Source organism: Ruditapes philippinarum, unplaced genomic scaffold (assembly GCF_026571515.1).
Source record: "Ruditapes philippinarum isolate M1 unplaced genomic scaffold, ASM2657151v2 ctg4522_1_1_1_1, whole genome shotgun sequence".
Classification (NCBI taxonomy): Eukaryota; Metazoa; Mollusca; class Bivalvia; order Venerida; family Veneridae; genus Ruditapes; species Ruditapes philippinarum.
In genome coordinates, this window is record NW_026858549.1 from 47,208 (window position 1) to 73,649 (window position 26,442).

Here is a 26,442-nt window from a genome sequence, read left to right on the forward strand (position 1 = left end):
TCAAACTTTCACTCTACACATAAGGGGCGAGGACCTCAGGCGCACCTTTGTGCATTATTTCAGGCAAAATGGTGCACCTGTAGAGAACCATCGACATTTTGAAACTAGCTTGATAGGTTTTCCACACGAAAGAATAAAAAGTCCCTGGTGTTTTCGAATTCATAGCAGTTCAGTTCAAGTGATTTGAATTCAGTAAACATAAACAGCTCGGCCTCGGTCGGACATACCTGTCGGATTTGTTTTTGTTTTTTTTTTCAACAAAATTTGTTAACGTACCTGTACAAATAAGCAGCTTTTTATTAACTTATGGCGTGAAGTTTTAAGATTATAAATATTTGAATTAATTATAAAGAGAATAACATTTAAATTTCTTATTTCGGTATGACTAGCAGAGCAATTTTCAATGTAAACAGGGGGTAATCCTCTGTGAGGTCATTTTCTGAAAACTTTTGTTTAAGTTTTCAGGCAATTCATTATCAAATAAAAATCACACTTTAGTATGAAGGTATGTTAAGATGCCATTTCTCTAGTCTGTTGAAAATTCGATGCGATAATCTGACCTAAATTTCCTGTTCAATATTGTGAAAACTTCTTCAATACTGTTGAATGACCATGTTTTCTTATATCTGTATCAAATTTATCGGTGCACATCGTAAAAACCTTTGCAAAACGGACACCTTCTTTACAAAATAATTTGTAGTTGTATCATATGTAACTCGATTTTGAAAATCTAAAGTTATTTAAAGGAGAAGAATGATACTTAAGTGCAAATAAAGAAAACACATAGACCTTTCCTCATCGGCGATAAAGAAATGCAATACGACAAAAATCAGCGGTAAAGTTCCGCGGAGCTGAACATAAAATGACTAAACAACACGCATAACCTACTTGCAAAAATATATTGTAGCGTAACCATTTATAATATAATTTTAATAATTTTATGTTCAGTTTCAAATAGTCAAGCTCATCTGTTCTCACCGATAATTAAGAAAATGAATACAATAAAATCGGCACGTAAAAGACATAAGTAATAACGGAACTGACGGAAATTATTGCTAATTACAAGTAAGAAAGGAGCTATCTTCCGATAGCAAGAGACCTTTTCAAAATTTGTAATTCTTTCTCTTTTTTTTAAAGGTCATTCCTGATAAATACACTGATAAATACAAGGTCCAGGAGAGGTTACACAGAAATATTAAATTTTGTATCAAAAATAGTGATCACTCCCATTTCGAACTCACGGGAACAATTTTAGAAGCATGCTAAGGCAACACTGGAACACGTTGTCATATGGGTGTGCGATCACGTGTTTCAATGTATATTGCATTTGATACAGCTTTTCGGAATTTGTAGATGCTTATGATAGGTACGAAAATGCGACCGAAAAATGCAGCCTTAATAGAATTGTATTACATTTCCATGTTTATGGAACCAATGAGTGACCTCTGCTTTTGACTTAAGTTGTAAACAAGAAATATTGTTGGACGTTATTAGCATACCTAGTACATAAATTAAATAGTTTAACCAATATGCAGCCTGCAATGAAAATACAACTGCGTCGTATCATATTTTATTTTCAACTGCGTCGTATCATTTCGTAAAAGTCATTATTTTCTTTGAAAATAAACATCTCTTTTTAATGAAATTTTAGTAAATGATGCAAAATTATATTTCGAAGTTTATGGTGAACACTGAAACAAATAAATAATTGATTTGAAGAAAAAAACGATAGAGCAATATGAACTGCGTCGTATCCACACATTTTCATAAAAATTCTGCCCCGCTTCGAGTTGCAAGTTCGCTATAACTTTTGTTTTACAAAATAGTTGTGCAAGCAACATATACCGAACGAAGCGGAAAATAGTGTAGCGTGTTAATACATATATCTGGTTTTCAGTCATTTCTAACAAAAATAGTTATAAGCAAAAACATACGTTTTTCGTTCCAAGATGGCGGCGTTTGTTTACATTTTGTAGGATACGACGCAGTTTTGATTCCCAGCCCTGATTACCGTCGAGTAGAGCTACTAGTACTAGTCTATATTCTTCAAATGAGATGTAAAATTGTTTCGTCAATGCCGATTTAATGACGAAATTGTTAATAAGAACGTCTTCCGACCTACAATAGTTTCGTAGTTTTAATAACGCCGATTTTAAGACCGAAGTTGTTATTCATGATGTCAGGGATAAAATGACCGATATTATAAATAAAATCGTCGCCGAACTAATAATAATATCGTCATTGTGTCGATAATAAAGAAGTTGTTGATTTTACTCGAAGATTTTATAGTTGCGTCGTCTTCTCTTTCAAATGACGAAGATATTACTGAAGAGACGCTGAAAAAAAAATTGCGTCGTTGTTGATAGTTTCGTCGAATGCGAAGTTATTATGAATAGTTTCGTCAACATTATATGAAATCGTCGTCGATGTTAATAAACTAGACGCAGATATTTTCTTATGTATTTATATAGGGAAAATAATAACTGCGGCGGGGTGTACTCTGGCTTTCCATATTAAAACAGGTGCTAAAAATGTGACCGAAAAATGAAGCCTTAGTAGATTTTTTATAACATTTTCCATTTTCGTGGGACCAAAGAGCGACCTCTGCTCTCGACTTAAATTGTATACATGGTCACTTGTGCGCATTCATAATGATCAAAAATTCGCAAACCAAAAATGGTTACTAGACTACTTAACAAATAATTTAATAGCTGAACCAAAATATGCAGCTAACTGCGTCGTATCATTTCGTACAAATTATTATTTTCTTGGAAAATAAACATTTCTTTTAAATGAAATTTTAGTAAATGATGCAAAGTTATATTTTGAAGTTTATGGTGAACTCTGAAACATGTCCATAATTAATTTAAAGGTAAAAACGACAGGTAAAGTGAAACATGTACATAATTAATTTAAAGGTAAAAACGACAGGTAAAGCAAGATGAACTGCGTCGTATCCACACAATATCATAAGAATTCTGGCCCGCTTCGAGTTACGGTATGTTAAAGTGATCTATATAAATAACTCTTTTGATGGACAAACTAGTTAAAATGTATCACTTTTTAAGTTTTATGACTATTTTTACATCAGTTTGAAATCACATATTGCCTTTATTTAAGAGTTAAAGCAGTACAGCCGTGTTAAGTTAGTTCTTCTATTAAATGTTTATAAGGTCAAGGAAGTTTTACTATAAGTTGCTTTTTTCGTAAATTCTGTTTTGTTTTACATTAGGCAAAGTACTGCACAAAGAAAAGTAGGTTAAAGAAACTCTTAAACATCCCTTCTCTATTTCGTTTGAATACAATGTGTCAGAATACTAATGTTGTTGTTTAATAAAACTATCTATGTCATTTTAAATTGTCGTTTATAACTCTACACAAATTATTTCTATGACACGATTGATGGCCGCGATAGTTGTCAAAATATATTTTAACAATACGCTTGAATATTTTTTCTCTACCAAACTTTATCGTTTAAACAAATATGTTATCTTTGTCTCTGGATTAAAGAAAGATAGATTAGTTTTTTGGGGGTTTTTTTCAAATGCGTGTACAAAATGCACATAATCACAAAAATACAAACATTCAAATAAAATAAAACATCACGTAATCATCAAACTTTTCATTATTCAGAAGCAAAGTGTCATACAAATACATTTTTGGACTGTATTCACAATACGTGGAGAATGATAGGAAATAAAGATATATTACTAACAAGATAACATTTTTATGCCCCCGCCATATAATGGCTGGGGCATATAGTGTTACCCTGTTCCGTCATTCTGTCATTCCGTCAACATCAGTTTCCATTAATTATCTTAGTAACCGTTGCAGACATTCAACTCAAATTTGACATATCATGAGAAAATACAGGTCAAGTTCGAATTTGATCATGGTCCGATGATTTTTGACAGAGTTATGCCCCTTGATGAAATTTTCCGTTTCCGTTCATTATCTCTCCAACGGAATTACACATTCAACTCAAATTTGACATATGGATACCTCAAAGGAATTTGCAGGCCAAGTTCGAATTTATTCATGGTTCGATGATTTTTGTGCCCACACTTTGGGGTGGGGGTATTTAGATTTACCATTGTCCGTCCGTCCGGGTGAACATTCAATGGTCTAAGAGCTTCATTCCTTCCATAATTTTAGTTTAAAAAAGAAGGAAATCTCATAAACCGACTGGTTTATGTGGTAATTTTACTGGTTTATGGGGGAAAATGCCACATAAAGATCAAAGAAAACCCACATAAACCCCAATCCATCCGTCCGTCCATCAGTCCGTCCATTCGTTCCCTTTTTTATGTCGCACGTAACTCAAAAAGTATTTGATCTCGTGTCATGAAACTTCATAGGAATCTTGATCAGCATGTGAAGTTGTGCACATGGGGTTTCACTTGTGGCTTTATTCTGTTTTGTCAATTTTATTGCCCTTGACTTAGTGAAAACCGTTCCGTTATGTTGTGTTTTTTGTTCCGCGAGTGCTTGAGTTAGAATCAACCAACTTTACAGGAATAATGAAACTGTGAAGATAAGCACTTGGGGTTTTGCATGTGGAATTATTAAAGGTTAAAATTCACAAATTTTGAAGCGTCAAAATGAAAAAAAATAAAGTTCCATATTTTAAAAAAATAAAGATTGCGATATTGAAATAAGACATGGAATGGTCTAAGTATGTGCTACCGATTCATTTCCGACGGTTTTCATGTTTGTTCTATCCTTACTTTTCTTTAGGCTTCAGGCTGCTAACTTCAGACTGCTAGGCTGCTAAGCGTCAGAATTAAAAAAAAAATTAAGATAAATTTCAACATCTTAAAAAATAAAGATCACGATATTAAAAAAAAATTCCTAAACTTAAAATCCTCTTTTGTTTATAATTGGTCCGTTATTCGCAAATTTTTTCTGCAATTGCCACATTTGGGTGCCGTTTGAATTGAACTTTCCTGGGCGGTGTTTATTGTTGGACGTTTCACTCCCTTTCGGATCTTTATTTTTATATATTTGAGGCATGAAACTGGTATTTACTGGATAGATATGAACTCAAGGGAAATTAGATTTAATTAGTATACCTTCATTAGAAAAATCAGGAGATTGATATTTAACATTTACTAATTCTGTACATGTATTAGATGTTGTACAAATTTCGCCTTACGATAATGTTATTGTCATTTTAGGTGCATTGATGAAAGCATATTCGTAATTGTAAACTGAAATATGTCAGACAATACGAGTAAAAACATTGAAAGGACATACTTTCTTAGGACTATATGCATGTATATGGACCTAACAAAAGACACTCTTCTTCAGTTGTTTAAACATTTAATCAAAAGTGAAAATATTACAAAGTTCTTGACTGACAAAGATACAAAAGCGAAACTACGAGATTTGTTTAAGAATGGTGTCCTGAATAAAAATGAATACACTCTTGTAAGTTCCACATGGCCGGAACCTGAAAAATTTGATATCGCATTGTTAATAAGGCTTTTCCTAGGATTATGCAGGGATAGAATATTAGGACCACAGCTAGGATGGCATACCAAGCCACAACCTATGGATGCATCTCTTGGTGCAGACCTGCTTCGTTTAAGAAATACCAGGAATAAATTGATTGGTCATAGAGAAAGTGCAAAACTGGATGAAGCAGAATACATTCACATTTTCAATAAAATGGAAGCAATATTAGTAAGGATATTTGCAGCTTTCGATCAAGAAAAGATGGGTAGTATAAAGAAGACATTTCGCGAGTATAAGGACTTATATTTTGAAACTGAGAATGGGAAAATAAGGAGACATCTTGATGAGCTCGCAGAAGCAGACAACGCAACAAAGAGGCTGCAGACGCAAGTGATTATCATTTTGATATTTTAATTACTATGAACTTTGTTTAGCTTGATAGGCAATTTTCGCAAAGTTTTTATAAATAATTAACAATAATTTAAGTTCGATATTTTGATTACTATGAACTTTGTTTATCTTGATATTCAATTTCGCAAAGTTTTTATTAATAATTAACAATAATGTAAGTTGCGATAAAAAGCGCGATTATTCTTTTATGATAAAGGACAAACAAGAAATGAATAATATATTTGGGATTTTTTATATATTGGTATAATTTTATCGTATTTTGTTGTACAGTATTTTTTAATTTCTATGTTTGATCAGCTTTATCCAATGGTTAATGGTTTCGTTATAACTGGTTTGTCATTGATTTGAATTAAATATATTCTTATACATCTTGAAGGTTGAGGAATTGTTGAAGAAATCAAAAGGTAAGACGACTAAAAGTAACTACGACAAAAAATATAATAAATTTGATTTTCGTTTCTATGTATTTAACATTGAATAATTAGACAAAAACAAACTTTAAAAAAAAAGATGCTTTAAAGTCGTGATTTTAACGAATTCGGTAAAGATTATGTATAATGTACATCATATGTAAATACTCATTTGTACGATAATTGAAAGGTGACATTGAATTCAAACTGAGCCTGCAACATTTTCAATTGTGTCATTATGGGCATTCTTAAGAAATTCCATTATATTCTTTTGCCTTTATCACGAAATTTCCAAAACCTGTTTTCATATTGTTACTTTGTACCACTGATACTCAAACAAAAGTGTCTTTATACCCCTTCGAAGACTATACAAGATATATCTAATTAAAATTGTAATGATGATTGTTTCATTTATAGAATTTCAGACTTTTTTTAAGACAACACCTGAGCGATTTGTTCGATACGTCAAGCTGCTTTTTGATGGAGGTGGAACCACTCTTCGTGGTATTCTAGAGAGAGAATTGACAATAGCAGAGAAGAGTCTCGATTTTCTGATTTCCGAAAACAAAGAGATTCTTTTACAAACAATGCACGAAGAATATCATCATTTTCTTTTCCCAAAAGGATCTGGTGAAATAGACCACAATTGTTGGGATATTGGCCTCCTAGCATCTGTCATTCTCTTGATATTTACCGATTTAAAGATGGATGAGATAAATAAAATTGAAGAAATAAAAGTTGCAAGACAAAACTATGCAATGCACGCTATAAGCTGCTTAGATGCTGACGAATTCCTTGAAATTTGGACAGATTTAATCAGTAGTCTTAAACATCTTTCAATGGAAATTGAAGAAGGAAAGAAACTTTACATTGAGAATCTTATTGTCCGCTACAAGAAAAAATGCAATGAAGGTGATGCAGATGATTATTTAGACCAGCTCAGAAAAGCTGGAGCTCCAGTTAAGACATTGGAATGCGTTTACAATGGTAAACTCATATTTTAAATGATCAAAATTTAACTTTAATGTTTTAGCTTAGAAGAACGTTACATGAAATGCTATGTACAAAGTTAAAATTGAAATGAGTTTTTGTTAATTCTTTTAATATGAGGAAGATGTTTCATCTCTTAAACCACTTTTTATAGCTGAATAAATGTACATTTAAAATAGACGTTGCTTAAATAGTTGGTTGAAATATATATGTGACCATCAGTTTGATTGTTTTGGATTTCTCCGTATGCTATACATATTACAAATGTATATATACGAGGGGTTATCCAAAAATTCGTGGACTTTCTTTGTTGCGTAAAATGTATTTGAGATATTAATTTAAAATTTTAACACTGCTTAGAAGAATTAATAACAAATAAACCCAGAAAAATTCAATGTGAGTAGCTTCTAACATTACAACAATATTTAATTTTACATAAACACATGTCGGCGACAGGCGCACTCCAAAAAAATTATTGACGTCAACGTCATAATATTAACGTTCAACTTGTGCTTCAACGTTACGCAGTCAATAACGGTTTACTGTCTTATAAAGTAACGTCCATCACTAAATTTTTTATGCCACTTTAACACTATTATAATGATCGTGAAATTTTCTTTTCTCTGTTCGTCTGCTTATTTTTATTTAATGTTTTTGTAGGTGTCATTTCCAAATTACAACAAAAAAGATTACGATTGTTTATGATCGTGCGATTTTCTAATTACCGCGTGTCCGTCATTTTCCCGTTGTAAACAATAAAGGCGTTTGGCGTTTCTAGCGATATCAACAAAAATAAACGGAAATGACTCAATATTTTAAAGTAATTATTAAGAATGATTTTTTCCCCTAGAAAAAAAGAATGCGCATGTTCCGCTGGGTTTTCTCGTAAATTTTTCCGCTCATAGAAAAAAACGTGACTTTAAAAACTTGGCTTGATCATACGTGCGACCCGTGCCGCAATACTTTTTTAAAAGCAATTATTTAAAAGCATTTATTTATTACAACAAATTAAAATGTTTCTTTCATGTGTCCGTTGAATTTTCGCTGAAGTTTCTTAAAAAACTGATAAATGTGCATTCAAGCCAATACACGTTGACTTTCAAGAGTATTTAAAGTCACGAATTTTGAAAACTCTACATTTTTTCCTTTAAATAATTTTTGAAATTTTTTTAGAATACATTGCACAAAACTTATGAAACAATTGAGACGAATAATTGAAAGGAGGCACAAAATCAAATGTAGAAACCATTCGTTATTATCATCAAAAAGTTAAAAACGCACAGTTTTCGTAAATTTATTGCTTAGGATTTCGAACATTTTCAACTGCATGTTGCCTATAATGTTATAAGTTTTGTTATTAATTTTCCTTTTCTCTTTCTCTATGAATTATGAAAAAAAATTGATTTACTTATGGTTTCAGTTTTAATTTATATTCAAAATAAAAAAGAGTAATGTATTGTCCCTTGTACCACTGTTAAACCGACCTTTTTCAGATTTAGAGATTAAGATAATGATATCTTGTAACGATGAAGAGAAGAAAAGAAACGCAGAGGACGTTCTTGAACAAAAAATAAGAACCTCTCTCTCTCTTCACCAATCACACGACGGTGATAGTTTCTTGCAGATGGAAACAGACCGGTTCATGTCAAGTATTACATCTCATCCAAACATAAAACCTACAGGAATCACTAGATGCTGTATCATGGTTACATTTACCTGTTCAACACTAGATGGAGTAATGCATCTTCTGGACTACTTCATCAGTCACGACTTCCTGAAAAGGATTTGTAATATTTCAAACGAATTGTGCTATTTGTACGGAGATGCCTTTCTCGTACAAGGATACATAACACTTGAAAGTCTGTCAAGCATTCAGACTTCAGGTTATTTATATTTTGTATTCTTCATTTATATAAGTACTATTTCATTTTTAACCCCCTTCCGCATAGCGGAAAGGGGATTATAGGAATTTCCTCCGTCTGTCAGTCCGTCCGTCTGTCTGCTGTCTGTCCGTCCGTCCGTAACACTTTCGTGTCCGCTCCATAACATTTAAACCGCTGACAATTTAAATAACTTGGCATAAGTGATCACCATAGTGACGAGCATAGCGCAATAATTGGGTTGCTACCCCAAGGGCAATGTCACACTTAAAGGTCAAATGTTAAAATGTCTTAAATTCATAATAAAATGTCTAGATTTCGTGTCCGTTCATAACTTTTAAACCGCTGAGAGTTTCTTAAAATAACTTAGCACAAGTGTGAGATTGTGCAGAGCGCAATCCTGGGTTGCTTCCCTCAAGGTCACTCTTTAAGGTCAAGAATTAAAAATCTGCATTATGTGTCCGCTTTATAACTTTTAAACCCCTGAAAAGTTTTTTAAATAACTTGGCACAAGTGATACCCATTATGAGACAATTTGCAGAGCGATATAATTGTGTTGCTACCCCCATGGTCAAGGTCACACTTACAGATCAAATGTTAGAAAGTCTACATTTCGTGTCTGTCCATAATATTTAAACCGCTGCAACGTATTTAAGATAACTTGGCAGAAATGATCACCATTATGACACCATTGGCAGAGCACAATAATCAAGTCACAATCCTGAAGGTCAGTGTCACACTCAAAGGCCCAATATAAAAACATCTATTTTTCATACTTGCTGTATAACTTATTGACAATTTAAAGATTTTTAAATTACTTGGCACAAATGATCCCCACCATGACACAATCTGCAGTGCTCAACATCCAGGTTGCTACCCCCGAGGTCAAGGTTATATGTTCTTCATAATGTTTTGACTTTATTGAAAATTTTTAAATTACTTAGCACAAATAATCACCATCGTGAGGCTATGTGCTTATGAAATGCATGGCACAACATCAAGGTCATAGTTGGTAAAAGGTCAAGAATTACACTTTCATGTTCATTGCGGAAGGGGATTTTGCTGTCCGTCAGACTGCCTTGTTGACTTATGTTACATCGTGCAATCATATCGAACTTTACATGCATTTTGTTTATTTGTTTTCATTTTGTCTTAGAGGTTAGATTACATATATACCAATTGATTATATGCCCCCGGGCATATAGTAATTGAACCGTCCGTCCGTCTGTCCGTCCGTCCGTCTGACCATCTGTCCGTACGAGGTTAACCTAGAACGGCAAGTTGGATTTTTCTTAAGTTCTACCTGTACCAATGGCTTCATAATTTACACACTTACTAATCCATACAAAGTATATGATCTGGGCAAGTTACATAACTATGGCTTCCATTTGCACCAAGTTATGGCATTTTCAGCACTTATAAAATGAATAATGGCAAACCTAAACCGGCAAGTTTTAAATATCTTATGTTCTATCTGAACTGATGGCTTAATAATTTTCACACTTACCAAAACAATGTACATGATATTGCCAAGTTATATAAATGTGCCATCCATTTTCCCAGTAATTTCCCTTTTTATCACTTTGAAAATAGTGCCTTGTATGGTTCACCTATTCCGCCAAGTTGGATTTATCAAAATATTTCACCTAATTACTTAATTTATTTATTGATATCTTTCATATTTGGTAGGTGGGTACCTTTAACGGTCCTCTAATTTTTGTGGCGTTAGGCGTCTCTTGGTCAAGGTCAAGGTCACTTGTGTAAAAAAAAATCTAAACATTTCTGTTCATACAGCCTTTATTTTTAAGTTAATGTCTTTCATGTTTATAATAGTCATACCAAGGGAGGTCCTCTTCCTTAACCTTTAGTAAGGGGTCATTTGGGTCAAGGTCACCAATGTCAAAAATAGATTTTTTACACTTTTACAGGTGTATTAACCTTATTCTATCGACAGATGTCTTGTATATTTTGTAGGAACATAAAATTGAGGTATTCTCATTTGGATGGAGGTAGTGGTCAGTTGGGTCACCAGTGCTAAAAATAGATTTTTACACTTTTGCTCATACAGCCTTTATTTAATGACAGAAATGTATTATAATTGGTATGAAGATAACTTGCATGGTATTCTTCCTTTGGATGGAGTTAGGGGTCAGTTGGGTCAAGGTCAACAGTGCTAAAATAGATTTTTACACTTTTGCCCATACAGCCTTTATATATTGACAGATTTATTTCATATTTGGTAGGAAAATAAGTTGCATGATATTCTTCCTTTGAATTGAGTTAGGGGTCAGTTAGGTCAAGGTCACCAGTGCTAAAAATAGATTTTTTACACTTTTGCCCATACAGCCTTTATTTGAAATATTGTTACTGACAAGAATCTGAACCGGGGGCATTTGTGTATAACAAACACGTTCTTGTTTACTCTGTAATTTACTAGCATTTGTCCAAGTCCATATCATTTCAGAATTTACGTTTACTATTGTTTTTTGTTTGTTTTCTTTTTCTTGTTGTTTTTAGACTGTCAAAAACATGATCCTGAGAAAGGGATCTCACTTCCATTAAAATGCAGTTCTATTGAGGGAATGGAGCATATTTTGGATACTGTTCAAACTGTTAAAACGGCAACTACACTAAACAGCATTGCTGATAAAATCTCGGAAAAGCTCGAAGAAACTGTATCCATTCATGTAACCACTAATCTATTTGAATTTAGAGATGTCTTCAACGATGCGGGTATTTAGTAATTTAATCCTTAACTTTCCTGTATGATTAGGCATTTAGATGTATCCTTGCGAATGTTTTGAAGAAAGTTCAAAATCATAGTTTTAAGTTTAAACAAAGTTTTATTTTCACTTCTAGAAATTGGTCAATACTATAAATACAATTAGTTTTTCATGACCTCATTTCAATTTGTAAGTCATGGGTTGATCTTTAAAAACATCTTATTTTTTCGGAAAAGACTGTTGATAGGTCAAGATAGAGTAAAACATAATCTGTGATTTATATGATTTTAATCAGTCTGATTATCTGTGAATTACTGCGAGATACAAAGCATATTTTATTTTCACATGTCCTTTCTGTATGTTAATGTAGTAACTTACATATATAGGTGCACAAGACTTGAGATCAAAGAGGTGTTCTGAAGGTGATCAAGCTCTTAAAAGATCTTCGTCAAATGAAAGTTATGGAAACCTTGAATCAATTCCAGAATCATTTGAGCTATTAAAGGTGATCCATATTGAGTAATATAATGAACAATTTAGTCTTGTATACATGTTAGACAACTGAACTTACGATAGGGTTCGGGTCATGTATTTTTGTAATCATCTTTTAAGCAATCGATTTAGTTGCAAATTTGAAAGTGTAAAAAAGCGGGGTTTTTTTTAAAAAAATACCATTTGCGCTGTTGAACTTTGTTAAATTTCTTCATGCGTCAATATTATTTTGTGAAGCAATCGCTGTAATTTTCAAGCTTGATAAACTGAAGATCTGATCACGAATATCGACGGTTTAAAATGAAATTTAACCATTAAATAGATGACGTCTTAATCTCTACATTTTGCTTTTCCGAATGAAAAGTAGTTTAAACATTAGTTGTATCTAAGTTTGGGGACCTTTCTGATGAAAATTTGTCAGAGTTGAATCGTATACAGATAGATGCACAGTGCGTTAACTGGAGTGCATGTATTAGTTACCCGCACTCCAAAACATGCCCATTGATTGGCTCATTTTTTTCTGGGGTTTACTTATTGTGACGACAGAGAAAAGGAAAGCGATAGAAATATCATATTAAGATGCTCGTTCATTGGTTTCTTTTTTCCTTTGGTTTCATCTTATGACATCAGGAACGTGTTTTTATTTTTAACTATGATACAAAAAAGGAAGAACATCAAAACACTCGGCAATCTGATTTATACTCGGGGGCTACGCCCCCTCATACAAATCAGATAGCCTTGTGTTTCGATGTTCTTTCTATTACTTTATGAATTATCCAAACTTACAATGTAATGTATAAAGTACAAACAGTTTGGGTTGGCTATCTTTAATTCTATCGTACTTACTTTTTAATGAAGTTTAATGCATATAAGCAGATGTGTATATAATGTTTATTTGTAGTCCGTGCATGCTAAGGAGTCCGTTTGCCCTCCAGCAAATTCATAAGAAACCGGACTTGTCAATATATTTCAGTTAGGAATGTCGACTTCAAAACTAGTTAAAATAATTTACGTTTATGCAAAATAGTGGAAGAAAAGTGAATTCTAAACTCAAACTTTGATAACTGTAATGCAGTCAAATGACTTGTTTAATATGCAGCTATCATTGGCCTTATCTAAATGTTCAGGAAAGCCTTTATCGACATAAATCCGAAAATCATACTGTCTTTCACGCATGCACCTAGCGCTTTTCTTTATTGTCCGTCCGCCTTCTTTACAATATCTCATACTATAAAAAGAGCACGTAATAGAAGGAGCTAATAATGTCTTTTTTATTTTTTCGTTTTTTGTTTTTGTTTTGGTATTAACAGCATTATTCTGCCTTCTCAAGTGATATGCGTTGAGTAATTAGAGATGATGGCATTATTGCTTACTATTATATATCATTAAATATCATGATATCAAAAAATCATTATGTAAAGAACAGGTATCTTGCCAAGAAGAAAAAGAGGTGATGGAAAATGTTACAAACAAACAAGTATCTGTCATTCAATCAGGTATTACTTATATATCCTATACAAGTTTTGTAATTCTTTGACCACATCATATCTGGACACAGGTTTGCCTGACAGAATTACTTTTGGCTTTTGACACCAAACTTGGTGTATGGGTAGGTTATATCAAGAAGCAGCTTGAAATTTCTACCCAGGTGTCAGTGGTCAAGGTCACTGATACTAAAAATAGAAATTCAGTTTCTGCACAATAACTTGAGTTTGCTTTGGCCTATCCACACCAAACTTGATGAATAGGTAGCTGATATCAAAAGGCAGCTTTGGATTGCTACCCAGGTGTCTGTGATCAAGGTTAATGTATTCAGTTTTCACGTAATAACTTGAGATTGCTTTGACCTATTGACACCAAACTTGCTGTGTGGCACCTTTGGATTGCCACTTGGATAACTGGGAGTAAGGTCAAGGTCATTTGCTTACAATAGAATTTTCAGCTTTTACTCAATAACTTCAGTGCACTTTGACCTATTGATTGCTGTCATATTAAAATTTGGTTATTGAAAACCTGGTTATCGTCGCATTGCGGCGCTTCTTGTTTTATTTTTTTTTCTAGCGAAGTTTATTTACTCTGCCAGTCTTCAAATACGATTGTTTAATTTCGGACCCTAAAGCCGCTAAGGTAAAATATAAACAAAGAAAAAAAAGTTTAAATTAAATTAATGTTAATTGAAAAAGTTCCACTTCATTTTTCAAGAATTGTTTCATCAATTTTTCAGTATTTAAAACGTATCTGTCAGACTGGTTTGTATTGTTTAACAAAACAGTGTGATAAGAAAATCTTCACCCCCTCTTAAACCCCCCCCCCCCAATTCAGTTTAAAAATGGCCCCCAAATTTCTCTGGGCCTATTTTAATGAACTGCATACTTATGATGACGTCATTACGCTGCTTATGAATTAATGTACATTCTAAATTGAATAAACTTAAATATGGATAAAAACCAGTGGCGATAGTTATATGAGGTGTAATTTTAGTATGATATGAATGAAAGTCATAATAAGATCGGAAAATATCAGTACAAATGTGCTTTTATTCTTGGCTCAAAGGTTTGTTAATGCATTTTATCAGAGGGTAATTATATAAAAAAAAAACAGCTGCATATACATATAGTTTCTAACCAGTGTTAATTGGCATTTTAGCTCCGGTTTTTTTATTCTTTGTGTATAATGGCATAATCACAAGACATGTTAGAATAATAAATAAACGAGATTCATACATGTTACTACAATTCATGGACTTCTCTTTTATCTTAAAAGTGGACTATACATTTCCTTGTTATCGTCCAACGAAACTTGGTATACAGGATGGACTACAGGATGGCAAAAGACTACATGATACAAGCTTTGATCAGAGATTGGTGGTATAACTTACAACTTTTTGAAAAAAGAGTATTTTGTAAAGGTTTTGTTTAATTGGCTAAACTTGAAAAACGTAAAAAGTGTAATTATGTAATATGTTTGACTTGTTAGTCCCCTACCGGTTTACAGGAGGGGACTTTAGGTTTACCCTCCGTCCGTCTGTCCACAAAACTGGATCCCGCGATAACGCAAAAAGTAGTGAAAATATTTTTAGGAAACTTGATATATTGAGATTATGCATGTCTTTTCCTTTTCACCTATTTTTTAAAAAGGCGGTACCGCTCTGGCGTGGGTTCGATCCTTGGGAGATGTTTGGTAGTTTAGCGCGAAGGAAGGTAGTCTAGTACTGGTGTAACTCACCAGGAACGATGGTTAGGATACTATCCGCTTATATGACTGAAATACTGTTGGGAAAAGGCGTAAAATGAAATAAACAAACATACGAACCAAAAATCGTAACAAATTGGCTTAAAACATGGCAATTATAACGATATTTGTGATAAGTCAAAAAGTTGAAATTTGTTATGAAACTTAAAATATGGATAGAAGGTAGTATGGAAATTATACACATCATTTTAATCTTGACAATATGGAGTATATTGAGAGCTGTCATACTTATCAAACGTCGGCAACCTCGTCAAAATTTCTGATTCAAGTTTTAGACTTTTTCACTATAAGTTCTTTATTTCTAAAGGTATTTATTTCAAACTTCTAACATAAGTTTCTGGTCATCAACCACATCATATGTGACAAGGTTTTAACTCTACTACAAAAATTATCAGAATTGCCTCCGAAAAAAAATGTGTTTTTTAAAATAACTTCTTTATTTCTTAATTTATCTTCTTCAAACTTCATATATATGTTTCTTTTTATCATTCAAATCATTTGTGAGAAGGTTCAATACTCTAGTAAGACTATTTCCAGAATTATGTCCCCCTTGAACTTGATTTTTTTACGAGAAATTGGTATTTTTTACTCCAACTTCTTCATTTCTTATAAGATTTACTTCAAACTTCCGCATCATTATAATATGGCAAGGTTTATAAATTTAGCATCCTTATTTCCAGAATTATCACCTCCTAAAACTTTGAATTTTTCTGATTCATTCTTATAAATGTCTTTTACTTCAAATTTCAAATAAACATTCATTATGAACAGCTTCATTACTAATTGTTCTCTGTTACACTCACATCATGTATGACATCTTGGATCATTATTTCAAGTGTTTTCTTCTCTTTAAGAATTTTGCTTTTTAAAATGTTATATTTTGGTAACAGGGATTTTTAAAAATTAACTTTAGAGTGTCCTTCAATCTGTCTGTTCATTAAAACAGTTTCTTGTGATCACTTTTAAAGAACTTTTCCAACAAACTTTCTTAAAAAGAGAAAAAATGAAACATTAGTGAATGGCCAATGGCCCGTCAGATGTTGTTGGGGTTCTAACCGGTAGGGGACTTATGGATTGCTTGCAATACTATGATAATTGCTTGCTTTTTAGTGTTTTTTGTGTGTGAGTGGGTCCTTTTTTGAATGACATGAAAAACAAAAGACAATTCAAAGCAAAAAGATAGAAATAGGAAATCATATCTTAATTGTATATCGACAGCTAGATTTAAGTTTTTTTATCTATTTACATTTAGATTCTTAGATTTAAAGAAATCTAGTTATATTAAGATTGTTTATTGTTTTATTATAAGTTGGAACGGAAAGAATCATATCTAAAATTCTTTTTTTCAGCATTCACTAGATGAAAGACCAAATGAAAACTTTGATGACACATATTCACTTGACAAGATGTTACGAGGATTATCTGATAGTGACTTGACGTTTGATCATGTACTGCAATTAGAAAGAGCGAAATCCACTTTTCGAGAAATAGAAGCACGTGGCAGAAAAGTTACTGGCGAAGATCTAAACGATTTTCAAACTGATATTGAACTCTTTTTCACTCGCTGCAAGTAGATGAGTCATATTCGACGAGTGAAAAAAAAGAAAATCTTTTTCTCTCCCAAAAAAACCCTTTAAATTTCACCCTTTTCGTTTTCTGCATCTAAAAAAACCCCCGGGATTCAAAAAAAGACTCAAATTTTTTTAGGTAATTAAAAAAAAATTTTAAACCATTTCGTTATTTGTGGCCATCACGGGCTGTTTTAAAAACACTTTTAAAAGGATGTTTCCCTAATAAAACGTTTTATTTAAATTTTAGGGTTTTTTGGGTTATACTTTTTTTAAAAGGGTTTCGGGGGTTAGAGGGTTTAGTAAACATTGAAAAAGGGCCTTTTTCCTTAAAATAAACTGTTTTTTGCAAACTAAGCAAAAAGGGTACAATTTTTTCGGTTCCCCGCTTTGGGGATTTCCTTTTTGACCATTTTTATCTGGGAATTCATTTGGGTCTTTTGGTAATAAGATACGGGTTTAAAAAATTAACGATCATAGTCACTGTTATCTTTAAGAAAACGATCTGTGCAGTTATGAAGCCTTTAAGAAAATGAAAACATTTCACAGTTCAATTTGTACATAATTGTAGATTACCTGGCTGAAGGAACAGGATAGTTAACCTTTTTAACACTGAAGGGCAAACATAGTATGTCTAACACATAAATAACATTTCTTGTTAATGAAAAGTTTGAATAACACCATAATACGATACCATGTATCACGATATTTAATAATTTCGTTACTTTACTTTTCTTCAGGAATTCGTTACGTTCAAGCGTCACATTATGCCGAAACTTGTGTCGGAGGATGAGGATTATCAGAGAAAAAAACAAGGTATATTTTAAGAACTAACTGTTAAGCAGTTTAATTTATTATACAGTTAATTTGACATACACTTTCGTTCAAACAAGTACTTAACTTGTCGTATGCTCATTTCGAACTTTTCATTTCATTTCTTTGGAAAGTCAAAAGGGTTTAAACAAATTGTTTTCTTAACAAAATATTGACCTGCTAAAACTGAAAATGATTACACTTACCTTCGGTATCTACCAGATTAGTTTTCACATCTGTGCAGTCTTACCAGCCTTTATATTATTGGTAGATCGAGTATTATTTTTTATATTGAAATCTCATGTATTTTTAATGTTACATTTTTTAATTAAAAGTAGGGAAAATCAAGGTATAATCTAAGGTGAATGAATAATTATCAAATTACACATTTGAGCAATTACACATGTAGCAATAGAAAAGTTCACACAAATTGCACGTGTTTGCTTTAATCATGAATGAACAACTTGACATATGTTTACTGCAATAAATTGTCTTGGAAAGCTTAACGAATATATTCAATAACAAAAAGTATATTTTATGTATTTTTTCAGAACTGAAAGATTTTTTCTGCATTACAACACCCTCAACAGGAAACGTTAAAAGAGAAAGGGTTCAATAAAAGGATTTCGATATCTTTTGGACGTGGCCGTTTAATGTCCGCCTACAAACAGGTATCAGGTTACTTCCTATAGAGGTATTTTCTACGAGACCTACCAAAGCAAAACAGCAATAAATATATACATATCATTGGTGAAGATATGGCAGAGCCTCAACAGTTTGCTTTTGGAAAACTTTGTCTCCGCTTGGGGTTGACGCTCAAAGTGAGGGAAACGTGCACATTCTCAAGAATTTTGAATTTCGCTTTTTCATGATATCCCTTTCGGATGTGGGCTCAGGCGATTCTGTCACGAAATGATAAGATTGCATCTCCAGGTGATGAGTACGTTAAAACTTTAGATCAAGTACTACAACTCGAACCAGACAAATGCCTAGTCATTCTCGATGGATTAGATAAGTGGAGACATAATACTTATAACAAGTATTCTGCATTGGAAATTCCAAAAGGAAATCTGTTTTCAGACTATGTGATTCTCGTTACAGCAAGTCGTCATTTGAAACATCGCATTAAGAGGGAATTCGGTGATAAACAACTGCTGTACATATGTTAGTCTATTGACAGACGTGTATATATCGTTGCGTTCTTGTTGCAGTTTAAGATTATCCGCAAAATCTGAGAGACGTCTTCACTTTTACTTCGTCTCTCCAATCTCTGATTTATTTTCACCTTCTTCTTCAATCAGCATTCTCATTGTTATGTCATATATGCAAATTAATTCATGTTTAATCCTATAACATAGACCATGACCCTTATTTGTTTATATTATGATTTCGGTCATGATACCAGCTTCACATATGCCCACAAAGACATATACATGTACATATATTTGAAAAGGCGTGTTACTCGTATTATGAATTTGGCAATCTGTTTTGAATATTGTATAACAAATATAATATTCACTTTTTCTATAAAAGTATGTCTTTGTTAACCTTTAAAATGATACTATCAGTTCAGTATTGATATTTCGCTTTGCTGTCACAATAGATGACCACATAATGTGAGATAAGTTTATATTAATTTATGTAATATATTAGCTCAAATATGCCTTATGTATTTTTGGTCAGAGTTCCGCACTAAAAGCTTTTTTGTGTAATATATATTCGTCGCCATTTTTTTGGGATCTGATCAAATGTGAATCGATGGGATATTTTCTTGAACATTATACAAAAAGATATGTAAAGTTTAATAAATATGTTGGTTGCAGTTTTTCTTTTGTTTTTGAACCCATATTTACTTACCCGAAATTAGGTTTATTCGAAACTTTCATTTCATTTTATGAATAGAATCTTGTGCAGAATAACGAAGATGATAACATAAACAATACAGAAAAAAAACGTTTTTCAACGGATTTCAAATTAATTTTACCCTAATGTATATTGTTTTTATGTAATGAATGTTATACTAAAGTAATTCCACAAAAGTTTCTTTTGACATGACGGGACTAGAAATATGTTTTTCGAAATGTCGAATGTTTCATTTGAATAAGGTCTAGAACGAACACTTATAATTGGTGTGCAAAATTTCAATTCATTCTCTTACTCCCTTTTTCCAGAATAATTATTCTAAATGTAAAAAAATGACCAAAAATTTGTAAAGCGTTGCAATGTTTTCACTTAAATCGAGCTTAGATCAGCATAAAAAGTACCATATTCAAATTATTCCTTAATATATATCTGAACAATATTTTGTATATCTTTCTGTTCAAGTGCCTTAGTTGATATATGTTAGAAGTTTATATATATTCATTAAGTTAATGTTTTGACTTTTGGACACAATTGGAGTTTTTTGAGTTTCTTCGAGTTTCAACAAAATAAATTAAGCAATAGTATATAAATAACGTTTGATCGCTATACAAAATACCTAAAGAAACGTAACAGTATTTACTGAGCGTACCAGAAATGCTTACTGAACAAAATCTACAGATTATGCCAGAAAGGTTCGGGGCGGTATCTTATTTCGGTATTCAGATGCACACAAGATTCCGAAATCGTGACCGTTATTCGTGATCTCATGACTGTAAAATGTCACATAAAACTCAGTAAATTTAATGAAGAATATGCTATTAACTAGAAGAATTTAAAGAAAATTTGTAATTATATAAGAAGAAAGCATGATTAACAGAACTCAATGTATTTGTCAAATACGTTTATAAAGAGTAAATTAAGATGATAATAATAATAATAATGGCAATATAGTTACCTTTATAATTAAGATCTATAGTCGAATCGGAAGACATGAGTTTTTATTTCTTTCGATAATTACAAAAGTCAGCCATAGAACTGGTGTCAGCAGTTCGAAAGTCAGCCATAGAACAGTTGTCAGCCGTTCGAAAGTCAGCCATAGAACAGGTGTCAACCGTTCGAAAGTCAGCCATAGAACAGGTGGCAACCGTTCGAAAGTCAGCCTTAGAACTGGTGTCAGCCGTTCGAAAGTCAGCCATAGAACAGGTGTCAACCGTTCGAAAGTCAGCCATAGAACAGGTGTCAACCGTTCGAAAGTCAGCCATAGAACAGGTGTCAACCGTTCGAAAGTCAGCCATAGAACTGGTGTCAGCCGTTCGAAAGTCAGCCATAAAACAGGTGTCAGCCGTTCGAAAATAAGCCATAGAACAGGTGTCAGTCGTTCGAAAATAAGCCATAGAATTTATGTCAGCCGTTCGAAAATCAGCCATAGAACTTGTGTCAGCGTCTTATATCAGTACAGCAATAAAGATTGATAATCAATAATAACTTTTGGGGTTTAACCCTTAATCTGCTATGTTTCTAAAATGAACTTGTTCAGCTTTGAATTTGGAACATCCCGATCAAAGTTTTAGAAAATTCAAAATCAAAATACAAAGAAAAAAATAGCAGCCAACGGATGTGCAAGCGAAATCCGACGGCAAGTGGTAAATGCTTATTATGTTTGGTTCCTACTAATTAAAGGGCTAAAGGTAAAGTGTCAGAAATGTTTTGAAATGTTTAGTGAAAAGTGCTAATAATTATTTAAGATTCATTGTGACAAAAATATGTTGTATACGATTATTTCACAAATTAACATCCAAGATAACAAGGCAAAAAGTTGAAGCTATAATTTCAAATTTATCTTAAGTGTTGTAAACTGTAAACTGACATGACAGGAAGTTTATAACAGAGAAAACTACGCGTCAACTTTTGGTCGATATTAGACTTGTTATCTCAAATTGTGTAATTGATTACTGCCCAAACCCTTGCTTAAATATGATTTAATTGATTTCATCCAGATTCATTTATTGAAAGTGTTTAAGCACTGGTCCTAATATCTCATCATATTTCAAGTACCGCAAACAAGTGGTTATATATGTGTGAAAAACGCACAAGTAGAAGACAGCAAAACTTTCTCTTGTATTTGTATGACAACTTTACTATTTCATTAAATTAAAATATAGCAATGAGTTTGTTTGATTGTCCTCATATAACAGAAATAATCATTAATGTAACTGAAAAACATGCTGGTCGCTTTATTAGTAAAGCTTGAGTTGAGTTTCTGTCCATACTGACTCATTTGTGAATTATAACGTACTCTTTCTCCTCTTTCTCTCTTGTTTTATTTACCTCCAGCATGTTAAGGAAAACGGACAAGAAACTTTGCGTAAAAAGGGGTCCGTACTCGACAGCGAAAGCTGCATTTTGTGACCGAAAGGGCGGATGGACCCTCATTAAGCATTAACAACATACATACATACAACTTTGCTTAGACATTTTTCTGTTTTCGATAAATTATGTTCACTGTAATTCATTATTAGTGTCATTTACGTGATTGATATTCAGAAAGTACTTAATCGTTAGGCAAATGTGTATAAAAATAATCAACGCTATCAGCAAGGCAGTTTACATGTTCCAAAACCTGTTTGTAACATATGCTGACATCTTGTTTGACATTAGAGCTTTTTGTTTTAATTCCTTGAGAATAGGAATTATAGATGAATCCTTAATCGTCCCATACAGTGTCTCGTTTGTATCCGGTTTCCAATTTTGTAAACGTGCTCCCCAGTAGTGATTCATTCTAGCTATATCCCCATTAATGTCAATAGATTGTCCCATTCCTTCTATATGGTTATGGTGTATTCCAGCTTCACTGATATTTCTGGCTCGATAGAGAGGTTTATCTAGCTCGTTGGTTCTGTACGAATGCCGACGCTGTAAACGCTCTATTAACCATGCGAAATCTTTGGGATAACCCGAAAATATATAATTAGGGAAGGATATTTCAACACAGTCTGGATATTCAGATGTTACGTTTTTGATGAAACGTTTTAAAAATCCTGGTTTAGTGTCTCCAATAACAAACGGATATTCATCAATATCTACTGCTATGTGCCATTCACAACGATTTTTATAATTGTCTATCGAATGTTGATACGCCGATACTTGCGTTTTAACCATATCAAATGGAGTATTATTGTGCCAGTCGTGATAGAAAACCTCTTTTGGGTCAAACAACTTTCTACACCAATATTCTAGTTTTTCACCGATCTCTTCATACGTGTCATATAAGTAGACTTCATCTACTCCGGCATACTGCATGTAGCGTATCCATTGTTCGACCTCATATGTTGTAAGTTCTGGCTTATCTCCGCGGTATATCCGTACCATCACGACAGCACCAATGCAAAATATGTCTTCCACTGTTTCTTCCTTGTCAACTTCTGTATTAATTATCACCTTTTTAACTTGCCCGACATGTGCCGTGTCAATCACATGAAATCTCTCTTCGAGTCGCTGAACGCTTACAAACAAAACATATATTATTAATATCCATGCAGACAATGCGTACATTAAAATTTTGCTTTCTTTCCTTAAGAAAACCATGTTAAAACTATTCACTTGATTATAAGCATTATCTTAATATGCATGCAGTGCATATTTTCACAGGCATGTTTAAAATAATACGAAAGCCTTTGAAGGTAAAATCTATAAAATAAAAAAATCACGTATCAAACGAAAAATGAACCGGTGTTTATAAGTAAACATAAACCCACAAAATGAGAGCCAAATATATTTTCCCTTTTTTACCCAAATTGTAACATGCAATAATTCAACAACCATGAAAACTTAGCCATATTTGAAGCTAGGTTTTTAGTTTACTATTTTTTAAGTTATGATTGTGAATAAATGCAATAAAATGCCTTAAACATGACTTAATTGCGTTGATTGATGTCATTGGGTATGCCCAGTATTTATGTATAATATAAATAATTATCAAATTACATTGTTATTTTCCCTAACTTGAAAATTTTTTTTACCTGTACAAGCCCCCGGGGAAAAAGCCTTTTGCCCCAAAAGGTATAACCCCCAGGCCACGGGCCACTTATTTTTCAAATTTGACAGGGTAAAATTTTTTTTTTTAAATTTTTTGATGAATCCCCTTTAAAATTCAAACCAAATGTTTTTCCAAAATTTAAAGCTTTGGGATACATTCCCCAAAAAGTTAAACCCTTAAAAAAATGGTCGGGGTCTAAATTTCCTAAAATTTTTGATGTGAAGTACAAAACGACAACTCAATTTCAATTTCAATTAATTCACTCCATTGACCTTTAACAAAATAAGACATTCTAATCAGGTTTACACGTTCAAGTCCTAAAACGGCATGTTTAATATGCATAGTTATTGGCAATCTAACTTTAAAAGTTGGTTTTTTATCCCAGTAGTCTTTTGTCATTTTGCTTTTTTTAAAGTGGGCTATTTCACTAGTAAGCTTTCGTTGTTTTATTGGGATTTATTTTCACCCGTGGGCTTTTATTACAAATGTGTAATTAATGAAATATACTTTACTTTTATAACAATGAGCCTTATTCCTTCGGGGTATTGGTTGTTGTCGTTGTTTTTATTGTGTATGTTTAATTTGTTGTTGTTGTTGTAGTATTGTTGTTGTTTTTTTAGTTTGTTCTGTCTTTTCGTGATTTCACATAATTTTGTCATCGAGCATTGGTGTTATTTTGTTTTCATTTTGTGAATCCTTAAAAAAGTGTAGAACATCTTGCTATGACGCATTCCTTTCGGATTATTACTATATTACTCGTTACCCTTGCTTCACTGCGCCTTTTCCGTGGAATTACTTACCGTTGCTCTTCGCGATATGTCTTTTTCTTTACATTATTACCACATTAAATTTGATCCCTTGATTAACTACGCATTGTCCTTGAAATTAATAACCATTGCTTTTGACGGCACGCCTTTTCCTTTGAATAAGTAGTACTTCTTTTATTACAGTCACTTCAACACTATCTCCAGTTTTAGTGTTTTATTTCTGGAGGTATAATGATCCTCACCAGCTCTCGTATATTATCGAAACAAGTAAGGATTGATAAAAACATTGATTTGAAGGACATGCTCTTATCTGAAATACACTTGAAATGTTGATAATGCATTTTCATAGTTGCCTATTGTCATAACTAGCTACGTCCTACAAAATGTTGCAATAGTTTATTAAGTAATCTAGCTATCTGTCCTTATACTCAGATATTGTGTTTATATAAATATTTACACGGATTACACGCACGTACACCTAATGGTCCGTTCGTGCTTGCCTGAAGTAAATGCACGGATGGCCCCCTGAGATCTTCCTCCAGCTGGAAAGTCGCCATATGATCTTTATGGTTAGTGTGACGTATAACCAAATTAAACAAAATAAATAAATAAAAAAAGAGTCATGTATTTTAAACGAATAACAACGATACAGTTATTTTTCTTTAAATATTTAATATAATGGAACGAATTATCTTTCCGGAAATAAAAAGGAATTGTCTTTCAGAAGTGTTGCCATTTTGTTGTTGTACGGTTTATAGAATTCATACAACAGGTGTTTAGTCTTTTGTAACATGTCATAATGCTTCTTGGATTCGTTAGATACATTCAAATTCAGTATTTCCGATAATTTTCTTGAAGATAATGCACCTGAAACAAAAAGAACAAAACATCTTCCATGAAACTGAGTAACATTCTTTATCTTTGGGAAGCTTTGTTTATGTCTACAAGGAAAATGGCGTCATGGTTGACGTAATCATATTGGATGGTTAACTATTCTGTACATTCTTAAAAACTTTGTAATTAAATGCCAGACATAAGTTTATAGACTAATTGTATGTGATTTGAACATTAGCATTATTATGTAGTACAATCATAATTCACAACATTCACATGAAGCTATCTGTAAGCGGTTTCTAACTTATGTGTTTCTCACAGATATCCTGTTTTTGGACGGTATTAGATCTTTATAGATAGTTGCATTTGATTGCCACACACAGCACCACTTAAATAAGTAAAAGTCTGCTGAGTAATCAAGACATTCTATATACGCTAACTTTTAGACATGTTAAAACTTCAAACTTAACAAAATCTCATATAAATAGAGCATATGGTAAAACATAGCTCTGTTAGTATTACGACGCATCAACTTACTCATGTTAAGAAACTTGAACGTTTCTTTTAAAGTTTGTCTCGTTTTTGTTAGATATTGTTCCATATTAATGACAAATAATTGATCCTCCTCAAATACAGACAGAAGTTCTTCCATATAAAAGACATAAAAACCAGCTCGGAAACTTTCAGCCAAATACTTACTCCCCTGAAATATAAAATGAGTAAATGTTATATATTATCTCATGCTATTGCTTGGTTTATAGTTAATTTTTAAATACAATATTTTCATATTCATCGGCTAAATCAGTTGAATTAGATGGGGTGGAAACTAGATCAAGCAAGAATAATATTGCACTAGTATCACCGGTGATCATACAAAAAAGAAAACAGGTTTGTATATATAGATAATAAAAATATGTCAATAAGATTAACATATCTAAGGTGAGAC

The 26,442-nt window shown here is 32.6% G+C and overlaps 3 protein-coding genes across 3 annotated transcripts in view; 2 read left to right on the plus strand and 1 right to left on the minus strand.

Moving 5' to 3' along the window:
* Positions 1-26,442, minus strand: part of LOC132753565 (carbohydrate sulfotransferase 15-like) — a 48,671-nt gene that overhangs the window by 13,199 nt on the left and 9,030 nt on the right. The gene's annotated exons all lie outside the window — the stretch shown is intronic.
* Positions 5,184-7,282, plus strand: LOC132753562 (uncharacterized). Its single transcript, XM_060744048.1, has 3 exons — positions 5,184-5,847; positions 6,245-6,272; positions 6,696-7,282. Exons 1-3 carry the CDS (start codon positions 5,218-5,220, stop codon positions 7,280-7,282), a joined length of 1,245 nt encoding a protein of 414 aa, XP_060600031.1. The 5' UTR covers positions 5,184-5,217.
* LOC132753563 (uncharacterized) lies at positions 8,860-17,216 on the plus strand. Its single transcript, XM_060744049.1, has 5 exons — positions 8,860-11,881; positions 12,258-12,376; positions 13,790-13,859; positions 15,127-15,230; positions 16,965-17,216. Exons 1-5 carry the CDS (start codon positions 11,731-11,733, stop codon positions 17,187-17,189), a joined length of 669 nt encoding a protein of 222 aa, XP_060600032.1. The 5' UTR covers positions 8,860-11,730; the 3' UTR covers positions 17,190-17,216.